Source organism: Echinops telfairi, unplaced genomic scaffold, assembly GCF_000313985.2.
Source record: "Echinops telfairi isolate 266 unplaced genomic scaffold, ASM31398v2 ScPeMD7_24;HRSCAF=84, whole genome shotgun sequence".
NCBI classification, from domain to species: domain Eukaryota; kingdom Metazoa; phylum Chordata; class Mammalia; order Afrosoricida; family Tenrecidae; genus Echinops; species Echinops telfairi.
In genome coordinates, this window is record NW_022103921.1 from 7,414,154 (window position 1) to 7,433,120 (window position 18,967).

The 18,967-nt window shown below is 41.7% G+C and overlaps 1 protein-coding gene across 2 annotated transcripts in view; it reads left to right on the forward strand.

Annotated features, from left to right (window-relative positions):
* RAB31 (RAB31, member RAS oncogene family) overlaps window positions 1-18,967 on the forward strand; it is a 90,314-nt gene continuing 71,347 nt past the window's right edge. For both annotated transcript variants that reach the window (XM_045289077.1, XM_004714068.2), the window contains exons 1-2: window positions 1-105; window positions 16,952-17,031. In XM_045289077.1, the coding sequence (XP_045145012.1) occupies window positions 67-105; window positions 16,952-17,031 (119 nt within the window). In that variant the 5' untranslated portion in view covers window positions 1-66. The remainder of the gene's footprint in view (window positions 106-16,951; window positions 17,032-18,967) is intronic.

The window sequence follows — 18,967 nt, forward strand, 5'->3', positions numbered from 1 at the left end:
TCGAGGGCACGGCGTGGAGCTACGCCGGAGGATGCTGAGCCTCGGCCCGGTCCCGTCCCTGAGCAAATGATGGCGATCCGGGAGCTGAAAGTCTGCCTTCTTGGGGTGAGTCCTCGCGCTGCGCCGCCGCCGGGGACCCGCGGCCCTCAGCCCCTGGCCTTCGCGCGGCCGCTGCCCGGCCCGCCGCCCGGATTGCATGCCCGCTCGGCGTCCCCTCCCGCCCCTCCGCGCCTGGAACGCGCTCCGCCAGTGCCAGTCGGTGCCCGGGCCGGCGGCAGGGGTCCCGGGGCGGTGCGTGGGATACTTTCCGCGCAAAGTTGGAGTGTCTGTTCCGAGGGCTGGGGCCACTATTGGTTCCCTTTGAAGTCCATCCGGGGTACGAGCGGCTGCGGTGGCAGTGGGGCCAGGAGAGGATTCCTCTGGAAAAGTTGAGCCCCTAGTTGAAGTGAAGTGGCACCACCTTCCGTCCCCCAGAGTGGGTCTTTCTGCCTTGAAGCAAATACTGATAAGCCCGATGCGGGGTGGCTACACCCCAACCCCCCAACCCCCCAATCCACCGGTGATTGCACTCACTATGCAGCGTCCATATGCCACATCTTATTGCTCTTAGTGAAAGAAGAGCTGACTTTAAACCAGGGTTTAAGCAGCTTTTGGCAACCAGGCCTGATGTACCGCCCTTCCAGTGGCTCATCAGCATTCCCAAGAAAACCATTTCCCATAAAAAGAAATGCCAACCGAGTGTCCAAGTGAATGTAGGAGACATGTATAAAGAGGAAATTGTGCTAGGGCGTGCAGTCAAGCAGCACCAGATGCCCAGGGTTAGGTTGAATTGTACCAAACCATAGTTGTGTCTGTGCTTCAGGCTTTTTTGCCTCTTAGCTCACTCCGCTCTGGGCTCCCCCATTGCTGCCCTCTGCTACACTATATTTACACCAGATTGTCCAGTTCTTCTAGTAACCAGGACCCTTCCTTGTGACGTCCAAGCCCAGAGAACCAAGCACTACCCTGTACCCCTCCACCAAGTTGCACAACTCAGAATCCCCAGACATTATGCTTCTGAACGTTCTCTTTTGACTTGTTAGTGGGAAAGTGACAGGTATAAACCCGATAACCCATCCTGGAGGATAGAGTAGAATTGCCCCCATAGAATTGCCAAGGCTATATGTCTTTACAGAAACAGACTGCCATATCTTCATCTTTTAACATCTGAGTGACTGGTAGATTCGAACCACTTACCTTTTGGTTAGAAGCCAAGCACTTTAACCACCACTAGTCCAACCGTAAATGCCAGGAATCTCTTGCTTCCTTGTGAGGATTCATCCCAGCCTTAGGAAAAGACCTTAAAAAACATAGTAGAAACATGCCCTACGGAGTCAAGGACAAACTCCGGAATGTGTTTTGTCTGTGGGAAGATATGAAGTAGGGAATATTCTGCTTTTTTTAAAATAACAAAACAAAACAAAAATACCACACCCCTTTTTTTCTCTTGCTGCGTTCTTATACAGCATTGACCAAGCCATACCATAGATGTCCCTATTTTCAATATCAGGGATAAATCTATGACCTTTTACAAGGCCGCTGATCACGTGGAGAGATAGGAAAACTGGTCCTCTTAACTGGAAGTGCACTTTTGGACAAATCCTTCAGTTAAATGCATATAATAACACCATCCCACAAGGCAATGCCAGATGATTTCTTGAGATATATGGTAATATTTCCTGCTAATCTATGATTCCAGGGAGGCAATTAGTGAACCTGGGAGATGAGAAAGTGGGAAGTAATCTCTATTCTTTTTCTCTTCAAGAATGAAACAGTTTTAGTACTGTCCTGAAGTTAATGTCAAAACCTTTGTTAGTTCATCATGAGGCTCTGTCCTTAGGAATTCGAACTTGGAAAGGAAGAACAGACTGTCCCAGTACCAGAGCAGACTGAGGAGATAGGAAGATAATGCCAAAGTGTTGCTTCTAGGGTTCCAGTTTTTACATTCAGAGGTTTATTCTAAGCAACATATGTTTAAACATGTCTCTGGTCAGTGGATGGCTACAGACACTTCTTTTAGTAATAACTTGTCTTCTCTCTGCTTCCTTTTCTATTTTCCATCTTATAGGATACTATTTTCCCATTCACCTAAACTAACACCTGTCTACCCTCTAACCTGTTGCTTCCCCTTCCTTCTCTTTCCCTTTCACCCCTAGTAACCATCATTACAGAAATGCATTATGAGCAAAGAGATAGTTTACAATAAATTCAACCTTCAGAGGAAGGGTCGGAAAATTGTCATGCTTGATGAATGGTGAAACCATAGATGAAGTATAAAAATGATGGAAAGACCTTAGAACTGCCATTAACGTAATAGTTGCTAAAGCTGGGATCTCACATGATTCACCATTTTCAATTTGAAGGGAATATCCTGGCCCTCACAGCTCAGCCTTATCCCTCCAAGTTCTGTCCCTCCCCTTGGTCAAGGCAGGAACTCTACTCTCCGTCCAGTTGGTAGGTGTACCTTGACTGGGGAGGGTGATTGTGATTGGTGATTTACCATATTGGTGATGGTTGACACTGACCCTAATTGATGCTACTTGGCAGGCCCCTCTGGCCAGTTGACTGCTGGATCCATGGGTCCTGGAGTCATTGTGCTATCACCCCTTTTAACAAAGACCAGGTGTGTGTGGTCTGCTCTCCCCCCACTCCCCATCCCCTACCCTCCACCCCCCATTCGTCCCTGAGATGCTACTGCAGTGGATATTTCTGCTTGTGGGTGGCTGTAATTTTTAGTGTTATTTAGGTAAGAAGATATATTTGAAAGGACAGAAGACCCTATTATCCACGCAGTATTCTTTGCCAGATACTGTGGTTTGCCTGAACCTTTCTTGCTCATCCAAACAGGATGGTTTTTTAGGGTAAGATGGCATTTGGATGAGGTCAATGCCATTTTTACCTGGTGTGGCTTTACTCTTCATTTGAGAGAGAATCCCATGGGTCAGTGGATGGCAGAGGGAATCAATATTACATGCAAGTCTTCTCAAATTTTCAATTAAGAATCAGGAGCTTCTGTGTTCTTTGCTTAGGGAGACTTGCCTTTTCAGGATGAAGTTTTGCATATGCCTAGTCCTCTTGTTCCTGTTTTGTTTTTTAAGCTACCACTGCATCTTCTTGAAGTCTCATTGTGGTCAAAACCCTAGCAGCCACACCCTAAATGCCCTATTGAGGTCACTTTCTGCTTGGTTCAATAACCCAGGTCCCTCTATTTCACTAGAGAGGCTAAGAGTCTGGTTTTTGTGCCTGGTCTTCTGCGCAGATTGCTCAGTGGTTCTTTGGGGACTTGCTTCCTACTGTAAAAGGCATGTACAGTTTTAGCTTCTATCCTAAACTCTTATCTTGGGGCTCTTAGTTGTAGTCTTCCCCTTTCAGTGAGGTAGAGGCTCTGCCTTCCAACAGCGTAATTTTTAACATGTGGAAGTGACTGGGTCAAGGGGCTTGCCTACCTTATCCTTATCTGGATTGTTAGGACCCAGAATTTTTCCTTGTTTTCTTGAGATGTTAGGTGTGGCTGGTCTTATTTCTCTTTTTGAGTACTGCCAGATGGCATTGACAATGATCCATGGAACATTTGATGAATATTTTGTTCTCATGGAAAACCACTATACCATTGGCTTATTTGTGTTATCTGTTAGAAATTCTTCTCATATTTTTCATATGTGAACTTTCTCATGTTTATTACAAATGGCATAAACTTAGCAAACCTTAGTGAATGTACTTCCCTGGGATAGGCTGTCAAATTTCCTGTCAGGAGGATGTGTTTGATTCGGAAGTACACTTATTAGATACCATGAGTATCATTCCTGTTGGTAAAGTCCCACTTAGTTGTCTGAACTAGTATTATGAAACATGGACCTTAAAAAGAACACCCATAAAAACAAAATATAACATTTAACAAAAAAAATATTCAGGCCGCAGCTGTTTAAACCTCAGAGGTGGAAAGCTTCCAAGTATGCAATTTTAATACTCATCACCACGTGGCAGAGGGAGAAGGGGGAGGAGGAAGGGTAAAGGATCTTTTATTATTTCCTCCGTGTGTATGCAGTGTACTTAAAAACTGCTCTTCCAAAGAGATTTGTATTTGAACTTTCGTCCCCTTGACAGCAATGCAGAGATTTCTGTCACTTCTTCAGCAGCTGAAGGAGTGGTTACCAGACAATGGAGGACTTCCTGTTTCTGGGAAGGTGCTGTGGAAGCATCCCTCTGGACTTTTGTTAACTTCTATGTGGTTGTTCATCAAAGAGCAGTCAGAGACTCCTAATATCTGTGCCTAGAGGATTTCAGTTAGGTAAAGCACCTTCATGCGAAAGGGGCTTTGTGATTCCAAAGGGCAGGCTGGGCCCAAAAGGGGAACAAGCTTTTGGCCCGAATAAGACAAACTGGATAGAGCTGTGGACCTGAAAGTGGGCTGTTTTGAGTGATGTTTTGAACTCCTGTTACCTGGAACTCAGTGAAGCTACATGAATATGGTAGGCAATTTCAAAAGGAATGAGTGTTTAAGAATGTGGACAGATAGCCATCAAATTTGCCTTTCAAGTCTGACAATATATTAACACTTTGTCTTATAAGTATTGTTTTTTTTGTTTCCAGAAATTTTCATTTTTTGTGTGTGGGCAGAGAGCATTTATTGCTTACCACACTTGTTTTCCTTCTCCTGTAAAGAGTTACAGTCTTAAGAACTTACAGGCACGATTTTACCCTGTCCTTATAGGGTCACTGCGAGTCGGAATCAGTGTTTGGTTAGGTTTGGTCCAATTTAAGCCTCCAATTTTCAGCAAACCTTTGGACGCCATTATGACCTCATGCTAATGGTTTCCTTCATCTGATGTGTTTGTTTTTGTCTTGCTTAAGACTTAATACATTTTCTTCTTAAATTATATTTGAGATTTGGAGTATATTTTGTACCCTGAATATAGGGTCTTTGCTCACCTAGAACACAGTAAGTGTGCTATATACTTAGAGTCTGCTACAGTTACTCACTCATAGTGAAACAGAACCCTTAGCGTCTAAAGATTAAACTGATTTTGGTGCCTATGTACCTACACATGCAAGCATCCAAATCAGTTTAACGTGTTAGACACATTCTTCAGAGAATAGGGCTATATGAAGAACAGGACATCAGGATGGGAGGAAGATTCATTAACAACTTGTGATATAAAGATAATACAACCTTATTTGCTGAAAGTGAGAAAGACTTGGAGCAATTATTGTTTTAGATCATATGGATTAAACCTCAACATAAAACTCAAACCAAAAAATCAGACTCACTACATCGAGTCTGTGCCAATGCATAGAGACCCAATAGGACTGGTAGAACTGTCCCTATGAGTTTATGAGACTGTAACTCTTTTTAAAAATCATTTTATTGGCGGCTCGCACAACTCTTATCACAATCCATACTTCCATCCATTGTGTCAAGCACATTTGTACATTTGTTGCCATCATTATTCTCAAAACATTTTTCTTTCTACTTGAGTCCTTGGTATCAGCTCCTCATTTTGGCCCCCTCCTTCCCCAACCCTCCCTCCCTCATGAACCCTTGATAATTTATAAATTTTTATTATTTTTTCATGTCTTACACTGACTGATGTCTCCCTTCACCCACTTTTCTGTTGTCCTTCCCCCAGGGAGGGGGTCATATGTAGATCATTGTGATCGCTTCACCCTCTCTCCCCCACCTTCCTCTTCCCCTCCTGGTATCGCAACTCTCATTGGTCCTGGATTCCCTGAGCTTCCAGCTCTTATCTGTACCCGTGTACCTGTGCTGGTCTAGCTGGAGACTGTAACTCGGTATGGGAGGAGAAAATTCTGTCCTTCTCTTGAGAAACAACTTTCTCCTGGTAGTTTTGAATTGCTGACCTTATGGATCGCAACCCAATGCATAACCACTACACCACCAGGGGTCACAAATGGGCCAATAAGCAACGTCATGATAAACAAAATATTGATGTTGTCAAGAATTTAATTTTACTTAAATCTACAATGAAAGTAGCAACCAAGAAATCAAAGAAAGTATAACATTGGAAAAATCTGCTGCATAAGACCTATTTAAAGTGTTAAAAACAACAAACAAAAACCACAGAGATGCTACTTTGAGGACCAAAGTACACTTGACCCAAGTCATGGTATTTTCAATTGCTTCAAATGTTGCATGAGCATGCTCAGGTGAAATGCTGAGGTAGGTCCAGAGGAACATGACATGTCTCTACTACTGTAGGTCCAACTCCACAGACTTAACTATTTTTTCTGTAGTAACATAGCTAACAGCTAATCTTGAAAATTCTAGATTCTCCATGGGTATGTATACATACCAAAAAAGCCCCCAAACCTACTGCCATTGAGCTGTTTTATTGGGGGCTTTTACAGCTCTTAAAATATCAGTTGTATCAATCACATTTGTACATATGTTGCCATCATTCTTTTCAAAACATTTTCTTTCTATTTGAGCCCGTGGATCAGCTCCCCCTGACCCTTGTGAACCCTTGATAAATTATAAATTATTATGCTTTCATATCTTAAACCATCTGCTGTGTCCCTTCACTCACATTTCTATTGTTCGTCCCCCTGGGGTGGGATGTTATACGTCGATCCTTGCGATTGGTTCCCCCCTTTCTCTCCATGCTACCCCACCTTCCCCCTACCCTCATGGTATTGCTATTCCCATTACTGTTCCTGGGGGTTTATCTGTCCTGGATTTTGTGTGTCCAGAGCTCTTTTCTGTACCAGTGTACATGCTCCAGTCTAATCAGGTTTGTAAGGTAGAACTAGGGTCATGATAGTGGGGGGAGGAAGCATCAAAGGACTAGAGAAATGTTGTGTGTTTCTTTGGTGCTATCTTCCACCCTGGCTGACTTGTCCCTTCCTTGTGACCCTTCTGTGAGGGGATGTCCAATTGTCTACTGATGGGTTTTGGGTCTTCTGATACCTGATAACGTCGACAACTCGTGATCACACAGGCTGGTGTGCTTCTTCCATGTGGGCTTTGTTGTTTCCCTGTTAGATGGCCGCTTGTTTAAATTCAAGCCTTTAAGACTCCAGATACTTTATCTTTTAATAGTCGAGTACCATCAGCTTTCTTTACCACATTTGCTTGTGCGCCCATTTGTCTTCAGAGATTGTGATGGGAAGATGCGCATCACAGAATGCCAGGTTACTAGAACAAAGCATTCTTGTGTTGAGGGAATATTTGAGTAGAGTTCCAATGTCCATCTGCTTCCTTAATACTTAACATATAAACATATGTACATAGGCCTATATCCCTATCATTATGTATTAATCTATTTACATATATACATGCCTATGTTTATACCTCTATAAGTGTCTTTTACTTCCTAGTTCTTTCCTCTATTTCCTTTTATTTTCCTCCTGTCCCACTGTCATGTTCAAACTGCAGATGAATCAATTTTTTAAAGAGCTTTATTTAAAAGGATGATCTGTATTATTTCTAGACTTCCACCTCATAGGTTAAGCTTATTAAGCTAATTTGGAATTTAAATTGTACAATGGATGTATAAATATATTGTAAAAATTATAGTTCATATAATTTACTGCTTTCAAAATGTTGCTGTATTATTGTGAAATGCATTATTGCACATTTTGCTTGCATCAGCCCTTTGCTTCTGAATTGTTAATCATAACTATTGTGCCATAGCTAATCAAATGGCCACATCCTCATTTTTTGCGTACAATGTAGTTATAGATACTCTATTTTGCCTCCTTTGTATATCTTTGACTTTATTATCAGAAATATCCACAGTCAAAAATAGAAAAGGAAGCAACTGAAATTATAAACAAGCACTCTAATATTTTGTAATTGTGCCTCCAACACTAATTATATGAATATGGTTAACAGTTGAGAAAGGTTAATAATACACAGTCCTGGAATGGAAGCCCAAACTTACTCCTTTCTTTTCTATTTGCAAAAGCACTTCAGAATGCTTTTGATTGAGAAGAAGAACAACAACACCAACAAACTCACTGCCATCAAGTTGACTCAGATACCCTATAGGACAGACTTTTGGGTTTCTCAGACTCTAAATTTTTATTGGAGCAGAATGTCTCATCTTGCAAAAAAGATGCTGGTAGTTTTGAACTGCTGAACACTTAGCAGCCCAATGTATAACCCACTATGCCACCAAAGTTGTTAGAGATAGTTAAGTTTATTGTGCCAACCTGGCTGATAGACACATGTGGAATTAATTGAAGGGCCAAGAGATAAATGGCTCAGTGAGCCTCGCCTTTCTCGTTCTGGGGTCTTGCTTTCTCATGGTTGGACCAGGGTGTAGCTGTCTTAGTCAGTTCCCTGCTTCAGCTGGCAAGGCTCACTTTCTGTGAGACATCCCTGAGGAGAAGCCACATGGACCTACCCTGATGCAGCCCTGGGTGCTGGAGCAGCCGTGCAGAGACTCCTGCCAGTGCTGAGATGCTTACACGTTCACTGATTCGGCTTTCCTCCTGTGCCCGGTGTCATTGCGTGTGTTTTGTGAGATCGAGGAGGACTTTGTAGATCAGTGTTAGACATATGGGCTAATGTTGGACTTATGGGTTTGGGCAGCACTGGGTTGGGATGCCTTCTTAATGTACACTTACCCTTTATATAAAACTCTCTCTTATACATATGAGTTTCTGTGGATTTGTATCTCTAATATACCCAGACTTTTCTAAAACAAAAAAGCAAAGTTTTATTGACATGAAATTCAGGTACTATATAATTTAATGGTATGAATATATTAATCATCAACAATCAACTTTAGAACACTTTCCAATTTTTGTATTCATTGTTATTAACTCCCTGTTTCCTTCCAACCTCCCCTGCCATATCTGTGGAAAACTATGAATCTAGTTACTATCTCTATAGATTTACCTATTCTGAATTTCATATAAAGAAAATCATACAATTCCCCAAACAACAATAACAAAAGAAAATACAGAAAAATTAAACCCAAAGAAAGCCGAAAATAATAAAAATTATATTTTTTGTTGTTAGGTGCCATCAAGTCTGTTCCGACCCCTCGCTAGCTACCTTTTGCACAACAGGAGGAAAACACTACCCTGTCCTGTGCCATCCTCACCATCGTTTCTATGCTTGCGCCCATTGTTGCCACCATGCTGTCAGTCCATCTCCTTGAGGGCCTTCCTCTTTTCTGCTGTCTCCCTCTGCCTTACCAAACGTGATGTCCTTGTCCAGGGACTGGTCTCTCCTGACAATATGTCCAAAGAATGCAAGTTGAAGTCTCTCCATCCTTACCCTTAGGGAGCACACTGGTTATACGCATACTCTTCCAAGACAGATTGGTTTGTCCTTTTAGCACTGCTTTTAATATTCTGCTCCAGTGCTCCAATTCATATGCATCAATTCTTCTTTAGTCGTCTTTATTCAATGTCTAACTTTTACATGCATATGAGGCAATTGAAAATATGGTTTAGGTCAGGCACACCTTAATCCTCAAAGTAACATCCTTCCTTTTCAATATTCTAAAGAGTTTTCAAATATTCAAGACTCTGAAGAGGGCTTGTGCAGCAGATTTGCCTTGTGCAACTCGATTTTTAATTTCTTGACTGCTGCTTCCATGAGCATTGATTGTGGATCCAAGCAAGACAAAAACTTGACAACTTCAACTTTTTCTCTATCATCATGTTGCCCTTTGGTCTAGTTGTGAGAATTTTGATCTTTACATCGAGTCATAATCCATTCTGAGGGTTGTAATCTTTGATCTTCATCAGCAAGTTCTTCGAGCCTTCCTCACTTTTACTAAGCAAGGTTGTGCCGTCTGCATATCTCAGGCTGTTAATAAACCTTCCTCCAGCCCTAATGCCACATTCTTTTTCATAGAAGCCAGTTTCTCTGATAATTTTCTCAGCATAGAGATTGAAGAAGTATCCTAAGAGGATTCAGCCCTGCCACATACTTTAAAAATTTTTGAACTGTGCAGTATTCCCTTGTTTCATCCACACAATTGCCTCTTGATCCATGTACAAGTTCCACATGAGCACAATGAATCGTTCTGGAAATTCCATTCTTTTCAAGGTTATCCATTGTTCGTTATGATCCATAACAAGTCGAATGCCTTGGCATAGTCAGTAAAACACAAGTAAACATCTTTTGGGTATTCTCTGTTTTGAGCAAAGATCCACCTGACATCAGCAATGATATCCCTCATTACATGACTTCTTCTGAATCTGCCTGAACCTCTGGCAGTACCTTCTTAAGGCACGGCTACCACTGTTACTGAATGATCTTCAATAAAATTTTAGTTGCATGTGATATCAATTATATTGGTTTGTAGTTTGAGCATTCTGCTGGGTCACCTTTCTTTATTGAATGGGTACAAATATGGATCTCTTTCAATCAATTGGCCAAGTAGCGGGCATCCAAATTTCCTGGCATAGATGACTGAGTGCTTTCAGTGCTTCATTAGTTTGTTGAAACAGTTCAGCTGGTATTCCATCAATACTCAGTGCCTTGGCTTTGGCGAATACTTTCAGTACAGCACGAACTTCTTCCGTAAGCGCCAATTGGTTCTTGCTCATATGCTCCTGAAACAGTGCAATAATGACTAGTTCTTTTTGGTACAGTGATGCTGTGTGTCCTTTCCATCTTGTTTTGTTGCTTCCTACATTAAAATTTATTTTTTGCTGATGAAATCTTTGAGGCTTGAATTTTTCCTTGAGTTCTTTCAGTTTAAGATATGCTGAGCGTGTTCTTCTCATTTGGTTTTCTAATTCTAGGTCATTGAACATTTCATTATCATATATTACTGTCTTCTCAAGTTAGCCCTTCAAATGTTCTAGTTAGCTATTTGATTTCATCTGTTCTTCCATTTTCTTTAGCTACTCTGTGATACAGAGCAAGTTTCAGAGCCTCTTCTGACACCCACTTTGATCTTTTAGTCTTTCCTGCCTTTTAAATGCCCTTTGGCCTTCTTCCTGAAGGATGTTCTTAGTGCCCTCTCAAAGCTCGGCAGGTCTTCTGTGATTATTATTCAATGCATCAAATCTGTTTTTGACTTTCATGGAGTTGTTTTTAGTTTCTTCAGCTTTACCCTAAACTTACATATGAGCAATTGATGAGCTATTCCACCATCAGCCCGACACCCGGTTTTCGCTGCTGGTGTTGAGCTTCTCCAGCGTCTCTTTCCACGGATGTAGTCCATTTGATATCTGTGCATTCCATCTGGAGAAGTCCACATGTCTCTTATGTTGTTGACAAAAGGTATTTACTATGAACGAGTTGTTTGTTTTGCAAAATTCTGTCCTGTGATCTCTAGCTTCATTTCCATAACCAAGATCCCCCTTACCAACTACTGCTCCTTCCTTTTGTTTCCAACTTTTCCATTCCAGTCACCAATAAGTATCAATGCATCTTGAATGCATGTTTGATCCATTTCAGATTTAAAGTCATTGGTAGAATTCTTCAAATTTTTTCATCTGTAGCTTTTGTGGTTGGTGCATAAATGTAAAATGATAGTTGTACTGATTGGATTTCCTTGAAGGGGAATAGATATAATCCTATCATAGATTTGTACTTCAGGATTGATTTTGAAATGTCCTTTTTGACAATGAATGCCACACTATTCCTCTTGATTGTGTTATTCCTGACATGGTAAATCATGATTTTCTGCTTCAGAATGACCAATGTCAGTCCCTTTCAGCTCTCTAATGCCTAGAATATTGATTTGTTCTATTAATTTTTGATGCTTTCCAATGTTCCCAGCTTCACATTTTGCACATTCAAGTTCTGATCATTAGCAGATTTTTTGTAACTGTCTCTCCTTACTGCCCCATCAGTAAATGAAGATCCCAAAGGCTCCACTCCTGTAGCATCTACCCCATTCACGACACCATGTTGACTCCACTCGGAGCAATCAGTTCCTCTTCAGTCACATTTTGAGTGCCCTGCGACTCAAGGTCCCCGTCCTCCAGCACCGTCTTGCACAATGTTCTGCTTTTATTCGTTGTACCTTCAGCATCAGTGTTTCGAAGCTATGCGTAAGGTTTGCAGTGGCTTCTTCCTCAGAAGTGGGAAGCTGAGTTCTTCTTTGGTGCCTATTCTTAGTCTGGAAGTTCTGCTGAAACCTGTTCACTTTGAGTGATGCTGCTGGCATTTGAGATACAATAGCCGTAGCTTTTGTATGACATAGCTTCCAGCATCCCAGCAACACACAAGCCACCACAGTAACATGAAATAAAAACCAGAACAAATTAAAATAGGTCGAAAAGGAAAAGAAATTATTAGATGCTAAAATTTAACCTAATTATATCTGTTAATTTACTTTGTGATGCCCTCTGTCTGAGGGCAAGGCTGTTCATATCCCTAGTTTGTAGTCAGAGGGAACTTACTGGAGGCTTAATCCCTGTGGGTACACTCTGCAAATGGATTTTGGGCTTTCAGTGTCCACCTGCAAAACTGGGTGGTCAGAATTTAAGTTGTAATACAATTCCCATCTCTGCTGACCTTGAGGTTAGTATTCCAATGTGTAATGCACCTTCACGACCACGGCACCTTTATAGTGCCTTAAGATACCCGTTTTTTAGTATTATTTTTCATAGTTCTGTGAACTAACTTGGATCAGATGGGCTGTTCTTCCTTGAAGTTTCTCGTGTGGGTTCAGTTAGATGTTGCCTGGGGCTGCAGCCATCTGAGGCTCCTACACTTGCATCTGGTGACTAGGATGGGTCTCATGGGGGCTTCTTAGGTATCTTTCACCATTTGGCTTGTCTGTATGGTTAGTTGTGCATCCTCTTGGCATGTAAGTATCAGGGTAGTCAGATTTATTATGAAAGTGAAGGGGTGGAGTTTAGCCTGTCAATCAGGTCACAGCCTGATGAATGCCTCCTGGTGGGCATGGCCTTCTCATGAGGATTCCTCTTGGAAAACATTCACTCTGGAAACAGTGAGCCACTTCATAATAAATCTAACTCATGAGGATTCGGGGAACTTCCTCTCTTTCTCCTTGGAGGTGGTCCACACACTTACTGCTTCACCTTTTTGTTGAGTAATCACTTTTAGAGAGATGGAGGAGCCACGTGGATGCTTCCACTGCCATTGGATCCACAAGACTTTTCACCCACTGCCCTGTGATCTTCCTGCATTACGCATTATTGCATGTGCTGTGTGAATTTAAAGAGGAATTTATGGACTAGTATCGCACATATGGGCTAATATCGGTCTTATGGACTTGATCTGGATTGGGCTGGGATGTTTTCTCAATATACAGTTGCTCTTTAATATAAAACTCTTTTCACATTTATGAATGTCCCTGGGTTTGTTTCTCTGGTCAACCCGACCTAACACATGGGTCTATCCTGATTGGAGTTGGCTAGCTTCCAGGTAGTTATCTTCTCATCCTTTATGCAACAAGGAAAATTTTCTTCCAGGAGTTCTTGGACTTTACTCTGGGATTTTTTTCTGTTTCTTCATCTTCTGAAATCCCTATACATTGGAGGATGTTCCTCTTGATTGTGTCCCACATTGTTCTTAGGCTTTCTTTACGTTTTTGTAGCTTGTAATTCGCTTAGATTGGAATTCAAAGGTTTTTATCTTTTAAAAAAAAACATTTTATTGGGAGTTCTTACAGACATCACAGCAGTCTATAGTTCAATCACACCAAGCAGTATTGTACATAGACTGTTTCAAAACATTTTCTTCTTTAATTCCTTGCTATCCACTCCCCTTTACCCCCACCCTTTCTCACCCCCCTCACAGGAACCCTTATTATTTTTGCCACATCTTGCACCATCCAATATATTCATTTATGTACAATTTTGTTGTTCGCTCCCCTTCAGTGGGGTTATACAGCTACAAGTACTATCAGCGCCTCCCTCTTCCCACTCTTCCCTCTCACTTCCATTTCCTCAGGGAACCATTACTCCTGTTACTGTTTCTGAAAGGTTATCTATCTTGGCTGTCATGTATTGAATAATCTTAATTATACAAATGAACATCTGCAAGTCTAACATGATGAATGAGGTAAGACAAATAAAAGCCATAATAGGGGAGGAAATATTAGAGAACTAGAGGATATTTATGTGCTTCCTCAGTGCTATACCACACCCTGGATTTATCATCCCTTCCATGTGGCCCTTCTGAGAGGGATCATCCATTTAACTTGAAGGTGGGTTTTATGGCTCCACTACATTCTACCCCTTCATATCGATCTGATACCTTTTCTGTGGACACTTCATGATGACACAGGTTGGTGTGCTGCTTCCATGTAGACTTTGTTCCTTTCCTGCTAGATGGCCGCTTGTTTGACTACCAGCCTTTAAGATCCCATGCACTGTATTTTTTAATAGCCGACCACTATCAACTTTCTTCACCACATTTGTTTATGCACCCATTTTGTTTTCAGCGATTCTGTCAGGAATGTGAATATAAAAAAAATGCAGGGGTTGCAATCCTAATCTCAGATAAAATTGACCCCAAAGTGCAAACCATAAAAAGAGATAAGAAGGGACACTATATAATATTCAGAGAACCACTAAGCATTTTAAACATATATTCCCTGAACGAGAGACCCAATAAATACATCAACCAAACGCTCCAAAAGATGAAAAAAGAAATCGCAGCCTCAACAATTATAGTAGGTGACTTCAATACACTGCTCTCTGAGAACGATAGATTACAGGGGGGAAAACTGAACACGGAGGCTAGAGAGCGAAACATGACAGTTTGACCTGATATTTTCAGAGCTTTTCATCTAAATATAAAAAAATTCACATTCTTTTCAAGCCCACATGGCACATATTCAAAGATAGACCACATGCTGGGGCATAAGGCGAATCTACATAAATTTAAGCACATTGATATAACAGACCTCTCTCTCTGACCACTGTGCTAGAAATAAAAAAAAAAAGGAAGATGAAGAAAACAAGAGCAAACAATTGGAGGATGAATAACTCTATTGCAAAAGGAGTATGTACTAGCCCAGATCAGAAAGGAAATTAGGAAATTTCTAGAAACCAACGAGAAGGAGAACACAGTGTACCAAAACTTATGGAACACAGCAAAGGCAGGTATCAGAGGAAGTTTCATAGCAATGCGTGCACACACGAAAAAGGAAGAGACACATGATTGATATGCTGGCACAAAATTTACATCAACTAGAGCAGAGTCAGCAGGACAATCCTACTAATAGTAAAAGAAAAGAAATAGAAATCAGGGCTGAGATTCAGGAGAGGAAAAATAAGAAAACTATGGAAAAAAATTAATGCTGCTGATGGACATTGGGCCTCCACTCTAGTACTCCCTCAATGCAAGAATACTTTGTTCTATTAAACTGGCATTCCATGATGCTCATCTTTCTGACATGATTGCTGAAGACAAAGCGGGTGCATAAGCAAAAATGATGAAGAAAGCTGAAGGCGCCTGGCTATCAAAAGATTTTATGTATGGGGTCTTAAAGACTTGAAGGTAAACAAATGGCCATGTAGCTCAGAAGCAACAAAACCTTCATGGAAGAAACACATTTGCTTGAGTGATCATGAGGTGTCAAGGTGATCAGGTATCGGGCATCAAAGAACAAAAAATCTTATTATTGAGAATGAGGGGAAGTGTGGAGTGGGGACCCAAAGCCCATCTGTAGGCAACTGGACATCCCCTCACAGAAGGTTTGCAGGAGGAGTCAAGTCAGTCAGGGTACAATGTAGCAACGATGAAACATACAACTTTCCTCTAGTTCCTAAATGCTTCTTCCCCTGACTATCATGATCCCAGTTCTACCTTACAAATCCGGCTAGACCTGAGGATGCACACTGGTACAGATAGGAACTGGAAACACAGGGAATCCAGGACAGATGAACTCTTCAGGACCAGTGGTGAGAGTGGCGATACCAGGAGGGTGGAGGGAAGGTGGGGTAGAAAAGGGAAACCAATTACAGGGATCTACATATAACCCTCTCCCTGGGGGATGGACAGCAGAAAAGTGGATGAAGGGAGATGTCGGACAGTGTAAGCCATGGCACAAATAATGATAATTTATAAATTACCAAGGGTTCGTGAGGGAGGGAGGGTCGGGGGAAGGAGGGAAATAAACAAGGAGCTGATTCCAGGGGCTCTAGTAGAAAGAAAATGTTTTGAGAATGATGGTGGCAACAAATGTACAAATGTGCTTGACACAACAGATGTATGTGTGGATTGTGGTAAGAGTTGTATGAGCCCTCCAATAAAATGATTTTTTGAAAAAGGAAGTTGAAAATCATTTAATGCCACATTATAGAACAAACCGTTCTTATTTGTTTATATTGTTTGTCTGGTGTTGGCTCTTTTTCTTTGTCTGTGACCTTGTGAATTTGTGTCTTTAGTCCTCAAACCCTATTACAAGGATCTTGAAAGGGGGGTATATATAAACATATGTGTGTGATTTCCAGTGTATATATGGGCCTTTATCCCAATCACCTGTAAAGATTTAATTCATTGTGAGATCTGAGATGAGAGTTTTACACAATTAAGCAAAATTAGAAGTTATTTTGCAGCAAACATGTTCTTAAGAGAAAATATTAAATGTACAAATTAGAATTCCATGTTTCATAGGGTGATACTTAGAAAAATAGACAATGTATTTGTTTAGCACTAAATGTTTGGAACAAAATCTATTCTGTCAAAAAATGTGATGGATTACCATAGTTATTCTTCTAAAAATCTCCAAATTTTTGGCGATGCATTTATTGTGAGCAGCTACTTCTAGGTGAATTATGGGGCATGTTTCTAAAACTTATCTCTTTTCTAATCTCTTTTATCGGTGAAATAAATACACTTGTAGTGTACAAAATACTGGTAAGAAATAGAAGATAGTATCTTTTTTTTCTCCCTTGAGTACATCAACAAGAAAACCAAACTTACCCTGTTTGTGTTTACTGTGGGTCAGCATTTGGCCTGGCTGATCCTGATGGTTGTATTCTCACTTCCTTCCAGGACACCGGGGTTGGAAAATCAAGCATCGTGTGCCGGTTTGTCCAGGATCACTTTGACCACAACATTAGCCCAACAATTGGGTAAGTTTTGTATGTTATCCTTTACATTTTTATTTTCGAAGAACTCAAGAAGTGTCCTGGTCTGTTTCAGCCTTTAGGCAGGGCACAAATTTCATCCTAGCCAGTGAAATTCAGCCCAATGATAACAGTAGGATGAACAGAGATTCAAGGACTTCCAAGCAAAGAGCCTGGGCTTTTCATCGTCCTGTGTTCTTGTTTTCTTTGGCCAGCTTTTCTCACACTACAACTGAAGACTGTTTCCTTTGTCTACAGGAGTGCCGTGTTGTAAATTGTATCTGGTGTATTTACAGGTGGACAATGATCTACAAGATGAGTCCTCAAAAGTCCTTCTTTAATTTGCCTGCTGAGTGCACCCTGGAGTTTCTGTCCACGAACATCACAGCTGTCCAATCGTCTGTGAGGCAGGCTCATTCTCCTCTCTAGATGTATCGAAGGCCAGCATTTCCTCTCTCCTAACGCTTGGGGACAAAGTGGCGATGGGCTGGTCAGTTCTCAGGCCCAGACTTTGGAATGTTGGTGGGCTTCCTCATACATACTCTCTTTCCTGGTGGACTCTGGCTGGGTGCGCTTTGGAGTGCTGTGTTGCAGGTGGTCACCTTTCATACGTTTAGATGTCAGCCTCGTTATTCACCCTGAAGGTATGCTCATTGCAGAGAGCAAGCGTTCACTTCCCCGCAGAATCCTTCCCTGTGGGATTGAGGAGGACAGGCGAGATTGTCTGTGTACGAGGAAAGAAAAGAAAATTCATGAGAGAGAATAAGCAGGTGGTTAAGGCCAATTGGTTGGAGTTGTACAGGTGAAAGAATCTATCTACCACATTTCTCTTTCTTAAATGGTGTCAAAAACATGGTTACAAAAATGAAATTCAACATGGCTGTATAGTCAGAACCACTCATAATTTCTCTCCCAAGAAAAACTTTAAAAAACATTGGATCGTTTTTCAGGAGCCTGAGCTCCAGGCCTCCCCTGAGGAACAGAAACCCCTGCTGACTACATCTCAGTGCCGCAGAGGGAGGAATCCATGCCAAGAATCCTATAAAAAAGACAAGGATTCTGTGGTGCCCAGCAGGACACCTGCTGAACCACCACTGTCCCCATCCCCTGCTCTCCAGACCTTAAGGGTGAGCTGATGGCCTATTTCCTCTTTCCTGCTGCTGTCAGTTAGCAGTGCTTCCCCTGCATAATTGGGGAGTGGTTGAGTATGAAATTAGGCAGGGAAATTCACAGGCTTCTGAGCCATGCACTGAGAGATCCAGCCTGCTAATTGCATGCCAGCTGGATAAGGGGAGAATTAACTTTGTTGTGGACTGGCTCCCAACACCTGGCTGAAACTCTTGGGGACTGGACTGTGGCAGAACTTCCCTGAAGCATCTGGAGGACTGACTGACCCTGTGCAGATGCCGAGTTGAAAGGTCATGTATTAGGGGAGACAATTGGTGTGGCAATGTTTGAGTGTTTCTCTGTGAGACTAGGATTCAAAGTGCTAACACCTGCCTGTCCAGAAGCCCACCCCCAAATAGAATCTGGGTCCAATTCTGACATACAGGGCTGATGAGAATAACTTTGGGGAGGCATGTTGTATCTAGTCTATTCTCACCCCTGTTGTATTTATCTGGTTGATCTTGCCTGACACTCTCAGGCAACTTTGAACCCAGCCTTGAAACCCAGACTTTGACAGAGGCAATATTTAATTGTTTTCTGTCTTTGGTTACTTCTGAGCGTAGACTGGTGGGGAACTTCCTGGCCACCTTTGACTACCCAGTTTCCACAAGAGGTGTGTGGGAATTGCTATGACTCAGAGACAAATAATAAAAAAGGAAACAAACAATAATACTACGTCTCAAAAACAGCTCTCAATCTCTGTGCACTTTCAGCAACAAGAGAAAACAACCCAAATTAATTGGAACACATAGAGATGTGGACCCAGAGGTGCTCC